At 36.6% G+C, this 9,301-nt stretch overlaps 1 protein-coding gene across 1 annotated transcript in view; it reads left to right on the forward strand.

Moving 5' to 3' along the window:
• LOC107700431 (choline transporter-like protein 5-B) overlaps positions 1–9,080 on the forward strand; it is a 22,936-nt gene extending 13,856 nt beyond the window's left edge. Inside the window, exons 8-19 of the mRNA XM_016502072.1 lie at positions 1,272–1,395; positions 2,892–2,924; positions 3,863–3,946; positions 4,031–4,081; positions 5,074–5,135; positions 6,573–6,704; positions 6,866–6,965; positions 7,093–7,185; positions 7,654–7,741; positions 7,903–8,165; positions 8,289–8,383; positions 9,022–9,080. Coding sequence (XP_016357558.1) covers positions 1,272–1,395; positions 2,892–2,924; positions 3,863–3,946; positions 4,031–4,081; positions 5,074–5,135; positions 6,573–6,704; positions 6,866–6,965; positions 7,093–7,185; positions 7,654–7,741; positions 7,903–8,165; positions 8,289–8,383; positions 9,022–9,080 — 1,184 coding nt within the window. The remainder of the gene's footprint in view (positions 1–1,271; positions 1,396–2,891; positions 2,925–3,862; positions 3,947–4,030; positions 4,082–5,073; positions 5,136–6,572; positions 6,705–6,865; positions 6,966–7,092; positions 7,186–7,653; positions 7,742–7,902; positions 8,166–8,288; positions 8,384–9,021) is intronic.
• Positions 9,081–9,301: the final 221 nt, after the last annotated feature.

Raw genomic sequence — 9,301 nt, forward strand, 5'->3', positions numbered from 1 at the left:
AATTGTAAGCGCAGAGAAAAGAAAGATGGAGCTGTACATATCGGTTTATTTCGGGAACTTTTTGCCCCACATACACAACAAGTCATTTAGACATTTGCAACAGTTAGTTTTTTTACACATACAGATTGGTTCTATGCAGTCAATCCGTTTTGCAGTTCTTTAAACTGTTGTTTTCGCTTGCAAATCACTGTTCACAGGCTTGCAGTGCTTTTGACCGTCTTTTGGCAAAAAAAACGTGCCAAAAGCGTAAGCGCGGAAAAATGGAAGTCAGAAGCATGCAGATCATATTTATTTTGCGTTAGCATGAAGCTGCAGTTTCACAATACATTAATTACACTTACGAATAACAGTAAAATGCTGCAAATAATTTTTTCTTGCGTTTGAAACGCGATTTACACCTTTACAAAGCTTCTCTTGCGCATGCAAATTTAATTTATGCTTACAGTCTTATGTACACTTCCACAAATATTACCCTGCGTATGCAAATCTTTTTGACGTCATTCTACCTTCATAGAAGTATATACTAATATATAGAAGGTGCACAGAGTCATTCATGCAAACACAAAACACAATCATGGTAACACACATGATACTTAAATAATGCATTCAACTTTCATTAAACAACAGAAGATGTAACATAAAGCCCAAATATACATAACTAATAACAAAAACTTTAAAAAAACATGATTATTTAAACAAAATATTTTCAAATGTGGAGTGTCATGCAGGGAATTCTGGGAATATCAGTTTACAGTTTTTGACTGTAAATTATACATTGATTTGTTATTTTTACTTCTAAAAACTGTAAAATTAACAGCATTTTACTGTAAAATGACATGAAATGTCTGGTTAGATATTTTACAGTTTTTCCCTGTATATAGTACGGGAACTTACTGTTAACCTATTAACAGTTTTTTTCCATAGCGTTTTTAAAAAATTTTACAGTTAAAATTACACTTATTTTTTACAGTGCACTGTATCTCTTTGAAGCCAGCATATCTGTTTTGATGTTAACATTGTGAATAATATAAGAGATAGAAAGAGAGAAAACGTCTCTGCCAAACCTGAGAAGGTCACTGCATCCTCTCCATATCTGCAAAGGAGGCACAGAATGATATGAAACCCTTGGATAGCTGCTGCTTATCACCTCAGAAATTCAGGCCTTGGAGATAAATGAGCAGACGGACACAAAGCATGTCCTCAACAGCTTATAAATACTTAAAAATTAAGTGGGATTTTTATTTTTTATTTATTTTTTGCTATTCCATCAGTTCTCCAGAGGTGCTTTCCCGATTTCATCACTAGAAACGGGACATTAACTGTTGCCAACCAAACAAGCTTCAAAGATGGACACGGTAAAATCAGAAGTGTCGTCGATCTGAGAGATGCAGCAAAGTAAGTTCACTTCTTAGTAGTGCTTAGCACGAAGCACCCATATAAGACTACAGCTTAAAAAAAGTGTTCTACCAGCCTGTTTAGTATATGTTATATTGATGCTGCATTGTCTGTATGGCTTCAAAATTGCTCTCATTCAGTGTAACTTGAATATGAAGACTAGTTAGGCAAGCCAAAACAGCCATGCTGGCTTGGTTTGAGTTTGACATATGAATTTAGTTATGACAGTGTTTCTTAAATATCAACTTTAATTTCACACGCCATTCTGTGGTCAAATATTATTATATAATGGCACTAAATTATATAATTTACTACATAATTATATAGCATATAATTTTAAACCAGTGTTAGTTTCACTTGTATCACTCTGCAGTCTCTGTCTTCTTCCATAATAAAATAATTTCATCTTAAGTTTAATATTTCATGTCTAATTTAATATGTATTTGGTTAAGTAGCTGTGTTTTAAGTGGGAGAATATACAGTCAGTTGGTTGCTCATGGAAAATAAACTCCTTTGCTTTACATCAGGGTCCTGATCACCTTGTCAGTGCTTATTTTGCGGCAACAACTGGCTAACTATACAGTACATTATCCCATATATACGAGTCTAAAAATATATTTTGCCCTGCATAAAATCACTCAGCTCTTCCTAATTAGATACAATGATTAATAATTAATGAATGCTCTTCTGTTGGAGCTCTCAGTTTCCGTTTTAGTTGTATGAGTCAGATTTTAAGTGGGTGTACACTACCATTCAAACGTTAGGGCTCGGTAAGATTTTTTAATGTTTTCGAAAGGATTCTTTGATTAATAGAAAGATCAAAGGACCAGAATTTATTTAAAACTTTTTTTTTATATATAATATTATACGTCTTTACTGTTTTATTTTTTAATCAATTTCATGTATCCTTGCTGAATAAAAGTATTATTTCCTTTCCAAAAAAACACCTGACCCCTGACTTTTGAAAGGAACTGCGTCTTGATATTAAAAATATGTGCATTTGACCTCGTAAATACAGAAGGTAAACAAATAATACAGTTATTTCCAACATTTCTTCCTCAATATGCTGTCTTCCCATCCAGGCAAGAGAGGACAATTTTATCTGGGTATGACATTTGGTCTTACAAAAGGTCAGAGAGAAGCAAATAAGTCAAGCTATGCATGTTTGCATGAGTTTGCTGCTGCCATAATAGCACTGATTTAAACGCCGTGGGTGAAAGGTCACACAGGGTATTTTCTTATTTTGGCAGGCTACAAAGTAAAATTAGTTACAAGTAGTTCAGCTTTTTCCATCTAGCTGTTATTTAATGCACAAATGTGTCCTGTGTGAACAGGCCCTAACCAATTGTACTTTTGGAGTTTCACTCACAAAACCGGGCACTTGTATGCTCTAATCTAAAGATGCTTTTTTTACAACTGTTTACCTGATTGCAGAAAGCCAAGAGTTTTGCTTCATGTGTGTCTTTTGTAACATTCTCAATGCTTCTTTTTTGTAGCAAAGTTACAGCTATGCAGCAAGGAACAGAAAGGTCTCCATTTCTTGTCAGCTTTGAAATTTGACCTTGTCCTTCGCTTATCTACAAACTAACCTCCCTCACCACACATTCTGCACCTGCAGCCTCTCAAAGAATCTCTAGTACAGAAAAAACACATCTCTGGATGTTTTTTTCCCCTCGTCAGAACTGAGGTCACTGACAAAATCCCTCTGCCTTTCAGATGTCTCTCTTCTGAAGAATATAATGGCAAACGGAAGTGAGGAAGATGTGACTTAATGTCATCGCAATGTTGTTTTGTACAGGAACTATATTGATTGTGTTTTCAGCAAGTGTAGGAGTTTAAAATGCATTTGTAAAAATTGGGACACAGAGATCTCCTCCATTCATCTAAAACTTCTCTGTGTGATGAAAGTAGTTGAGCTGTTTTCAGTATAGTGCATTTAATTAATTATATATATATTTTTTTTTTTTGCAGACTCGTGCTCTCATATGAATCATTCATATGATTCTTTGAGTTCCTGTGCAGGTGTCTGCACTGCATTTTTTTTTTGCAGCAATATTCATCTGTTCTACTTTTTTCTCTTTAAACATTAAGAAAATTACATGACTAATGACCTTTTAGACAGTTTTGACACTGCACTGACTGTACTTCTGTCCCTCACAGCATCATTTTCAGTTGCGCCATATTTAATAACTTTGACTAAGTTCTTTAACCCTTCACCTCCACTGTTTTCTTAGACCGGCGGTAACACTTGTGTGAAACATCTGGTAACACCTGTGTGAAACATCGACCTGACCTCTGTAGAGCTGTAATAACCAGCTGTAGTTTGCTTCTTAGATGAATGAAGAATGGACTGTATGTGGCATGTTTATGAGAGAGAGACATAAACCTCCCCATAAACTGCTCTGTACTTTCAGTAAAGTTGATGTGCAGTTTATATAATTTTTTGACTGTTTTCTTGCTTTTACAGTGGCATCACCAGCCTTTTGGATGCAAAGGAAGTGGGCATTAAGATCTTTGAGGATTACGCCAGCTCGTGGTTTTGGATCCTAATGTATGTATAACATCATTTTTTGACCTTGAAGAAATGCAGCATATTGATAGGTGTAGCTGATCTGTGGTTTATGGGTGTTTTCAGTGGTCTGGTGATAAGTATGCTGGTCAGTCTGATCTTCATTCTGCTGCTGAGGTTCACTGCTGGCATTAGAACTCAGAGACCAGAAGAAGAGATGAACAATGGGAGAACTGAACAGGAGGTTAAAGAAACAGTTGGGTTCCCTAAAGCGATCTGGTATTCCCTTGTTAAATGACTAAACGGCCTCCCAAAACGATGATGGACCAATGTACAAAGGAACCTTGTTTTAGGATCTCTTGATAACAGGGATGAGTCGTTAAAGGGGACATTGGATGACCGTTTTAAACAAGTTGGTATGATTCTTTAGGGCCTTCATGAAATGTCTGCAATGTACTTTGGTTAAAATTCCTCAGTGGTCGTGTAAAACAACACCGTTTTTACCTTGCCAAAAACAGCTCTGTTCACAGCGACCCGTTTCAGTGCATGTCTCTTTAAATGATAATGAGTTACTGCTCATCCCTCTCTTCTGTGGAAGAGGAAAGGTGATTTGCAAATAATCGTATAAAATATAAAGTGTGAGACTTACTTCTTCTGGAGGTGCACCTGAATCATGAACAGTGGGTACTGATTCATCCTTGAGTTTCAACTTTTTAGCAAAACCTGCCTTGAATTGTCCCTCGTTCAGAAAGCAATCTGGAGTAAAATGATTTGCACAGACATAAATGAATTTAGATGTATTCAGTGGCACATTACCTTCAAAAACAAAACTAATCCACTGCATCCTCAGTGGCTCTGATGTCGGGAGAAAATGAAGATTCTTATGTTCACTTTTACATCCAACTACAAAACACCTGCATGCTTATGAGAAAATGGCGGACAGCGTACAACTGGCTGAGGGCGGAGATGGATGCAAAGAAATAGGGCATTAAGATCTTTGAGGATTACGCCAGCTCGTGGTTTTGGATCCTAATGTATGTATAACATCATTTTTTGACCTTGAAGAAATGCAGCATATTGATAGGTGTAGCTGATCTGTGGTTTATGGGTGTTTTCAGTGGTCTGGTGATAAGTATGCTGGTCAGTCTGATCTTCATTCTGCTGCTGAGGTTCACCGCTGGCATTCTCTTCTGGATGGTCATCTTCGGGGTCATCGCAGCTGTGGGCTATGGTTGGTAATGACTACAGAATACTAAATACCAATACTTAAAAACTAAACTCCGATATAGGCTACTAAATTTAAAGGGGACATCAGATGGCCATTTTCCACAAGTTGGTATGATTCTTTAGGGTCTTCATGAAATGTCTGCAATGTACTTTGGTTAAAATTCCTCAGTGGTCGTGTAAAACAACACCGTTTTTACCTTGCCAAAAACAGCTCTGTTCACAGCGACCCGTTTCAGTGCATGTCTCTTTAAATGATAATGAGTTACTGCTCATCCCTCTCTTCTGTGGAAGAGGAAAGGTGATTTGCAAATAATCGTATAAAATATAAAGTGTGAGACTTACTTCTTCTGGAGGTGCACCTGAATCATGAACAGTGGGTACTGATTCATCCTTGAGTTTCAACTTTTTAGCAAAACCTGCCTTGAATTGTCCCTCGTTCAGAAAGCAGTCTGGAGTAAAATGATTTGCGCAGACATAAAAGAATTTAGGTGTATTCGGTGGCGCATTACCATCAAAAACAAAACTATTCCACTGCATCCTCAGTGGCTCTGATGTCGGGAGAAAATGAAGATTCTTATGTTCACTTTTACATCCAACTACAAAACACCTGCATGCTTATGAGAAAATGGCGGACAGCGTACAACTGGCTGAGGGCGGAGATATGCAAATACGGGACAGTCCATCAGCGGTTGTGGGCGGGGCCTGAGCAACATGACATCATACTGCTCAGAAAATCAAACAGCTTGATAATTAAGACTGTTTAGGTTTTTTGGGGATTAAAAAAAAGACAAGTGAATGGATTTTTATCATTGTAGGGTGGCTGTGTCCACACACTGCTAAGACATATTTATATGCAAACACCATGTAAAAGTGAATTTTGCATCCGTTGTCCCCTTTAACATTAACTTCTTAAAGGGATAGGTCATCCAAAAATATATATAAAAAAAGTTATATAATATACTCATTCTCATGTTGTTTTAAAACCATATGTGACCCTGGACCACAAAACCAGTCTTAAGTGTCAATTTTTCAAAACTGAGGTTTATACATCGTCTGAAAGATGAATAAATAAGCTTTCAATTGATGTATGGTTTGTTAGGATAGGACAATATTTGGCTGAGATACAACTATTTGAATATCTGGAATCTGAGGGTGCAAAAAAATCTAAATATTGAGAAAATCACAATTTTCAAAAAGTCCTTTTTGTCTTCTTAAGTCAGATCTTATCAGTGAATCAAATGATCCAGTTCACAAAACTGAATGAATCATTCACGAATCAGACTAATCTGGTTCTCTCATGAACTCTCAGGCAGTAAATGTTCACTTAAATAAAACCCTGGTCTTATAACTGGCTTTAACACTAAATGATGTGTCAGCTTGTTAGTTTGTGAATGTCTCTGCACTATGGGTTCATCCACTGTGTCCTGACTGTCACTTACAGGAATATGGCATTGTTACTGGGAGTACAGTTCACTCAAGGGGAAGCCGGACTCTGACATCACCATCTCAGACATTGGATTCCAGACTGACTTCCGGGTTTATTTGCAGCTGCGTCAGACCTGGCTCATATTCAGTGAGATTTCTTCGGTTATTCCAGAATATGAGTGTTTGTAGTGAAGTTTAAATCAAATAATACGTCTCGAACCAAGCAATGCACCTGCACTGTCAAGCTGATGAAGGTTATGAAAAGTTCAGTTTGATGGGAGTGACTGACAGCTTGATATTTTACCGCAGTGATCTCCTTGGCTGTCATTGAAGCTATCATCATCTTAGTGCTGATATTCCTGCGGAACAGAGTTCGTATTGCCATCGCTCTGCTAAAGGAGGGCAGCAAGTACGTTTCTTTCTGCCTTTCTCTCTTTTTCTTCTGTTTAATGGTGGTGCTTGGAAAGAATGGAAAAAGGCCTGGAACAAAGCTGTCAAATGTTATTTTACATGTTATCTCTCTCTCTTTCCTACAGGGCGATTGGCTGCATCATGTCAACACTGTTCTATCCCATCATCACCTTCCTGCTTCTGGCTATTTGTATTGCATACTGGGCTGTTACAGCTGTGTATCCAAATTTCTATTTAATTTGAATGCTGAATGAAGTTGAAAACTTTTTAATTTATGGACGTTTGTTTCTGCCTCAGGATAAAAAACCTTAAAGGTAATTGTGACTTTTAATCTTACAATTCAGATTTAGATTTTCATGCAATTCTGACTTTTTATCTCACAAACTTGTTTCTTGCAATTCTGAGAATTACGAGATATAAACTCAGAATTGTGAGATATATAAACAGAATTCTGAGCAATTCTGAGAAGAAAAATCAGTATTGTGATATATAAACTCAGATTTGCAAGTAAAAGAAATGTCAGAATTGTGAGATAAAAAGTAGCGATTTTTATTCTGTGGCAGAAAAAAAAAACAGAATTGAGAGATGTAAAAATGTAAACATGTCAGAATGACTTAAGAAACTGCACACTTTAGCTTTACTTAACTAGTTTGTATTGTATTTTCCTTAACCACAACTTCTTGTAGGTTCCTGGCATCATCTGGTGATGCAGTATATAAAGTAATGTCAACGCTACCCAACTGCAAGTATACCAACCTCACCTGTGACCCAGAGGTAAGAACTTACCCTACTGTAATCTGTGATCATCTGAGATACAGGAATCTGTGTACACAGTGTACAGGTTTTCATTGTGCTAAATTTGAATATTAAGTCCATTTATATTGACTCTGAGTTTAGTAGTTGTGTCATGTTGGTGTCTCTTTGATGTGTTTCAGACCTTCAGTCAGTCCAATGTCACTAAACTGTGTCCGGGCTCCCAGTGCACCTTTGCTTTTTACGGTGGGGAGAGTTTGTACCACCGTTATATATTTGTTCTTCAGCTCTGCAATTTGCTGGTCTTCCTCTGGCTGGTGAATTTCACCATTGCTCTGGGCCAGTGCACCCTTGCCGGGGCTTTTGCCTCGTATTACTGGGCCTTGAGGAAGCCAGCAGACATCCCACCTTGCCCGCTGGCTTCATCATTTGGCAGGGCTTTAAGGTATGTTGCCATTTCTGGTCTTAGAAGCTTGTAGATGATTGATTACATCTGTGAGTGGAGAGCTGCAGGACTGAAATTAAATGTTCACTGTAATCACATTACCATGTTATGTTACATGTACAGGTATCACACAGGCTCTCTTGCGTTTGGAGCTTTGATTCTGTCCATTGTACAGTTTGTACGGATTATTCTTGAGTATCTCGACCACAAACTGAAAGGTATAAATCACATTTTCATTTTCAAAAGTTTGACTCATTTTCATTATCAGTGATGGTCACAGTGATGCCTCCACTTGACATTGTTCTTGTATTACAATGTTTTAATAAAATAAGAATTATATTTTATAACATATTTTATACTTCAAACATTTATAATATTCTTATCTACACTGGCTATATGTTTGAAATTGTGGCTTTTCTAATTTTAGATTTTAACTTCTTCAGCAAGAATGCATTAAATTGATCAAAATTGACTGTAAAGACATTTGTTACTAAATATTTCTGTTTCAGATAAATGCTGTTCTTTTGACCTTTCTGTTCATCCTGAAAAAAATGCATTACAGTTGCCACAAAAATATTAAGAAGACTGTTTCAACAATGTTAATAATAAGAAATTACACTGTAATAGCTGTTGAAAATTCAGCTTTGCCATCACAGGAATAAATTACATTTTAAAAGATATTAAAATAGAAAACATTTGTACTTTTATCAAATAAATGCAGCCTTGGTGAGCATAAGAGACTTCTTTCAAAAACATTTAAAAATCATACCTACCCAAACTTTTGAATGGTAGTGTAAAAATAGTGTAGAATACATTGTGAATAATGGTGCTGCTCTTTCATCTGTCTTTGTCGCAGGTGCTCACAATGCATTTACACGCTTCCTGCTGTGCTGCCTAAAATGCTGTTATCTTTAAAAACATAACCGATTTGTATTTATCGAGGTATGTTGGAATGCTGATTTATTCTAATTTAATTTCTGTTTTAATCTTTTTTCCATTCACAGACTGTGATATTTGGATCCTATATGATTGCACATGGGTTCTTTAACGTCTATGCCATGTGTGTAGATACATTGTTCCTCTGCTTCTGTAAGTACACCTTATTGCAGATTTAATATTCATATATGTGTGTTTGG

Source organism: Sinocyclocheilus anshuiensis, unplaced genomic scaffold, assembly GCF_001515605.1.
Source record: "Sinocyclocheilus anshuiensis isolate Anshui unplaced genomic scaffold, SAMN03320099.WGS_v1.1 scaffold477, whole genome shotgun sequence".
Classification (NCBI taxonomy): domain Eukaryota; kingdom Metazoa; phylum Chordata; class Actinopteri; order Cypriniformes; family Cyprinidae; genus Sinocyclocheilus; species Sinocyclocheilus anshuiensis.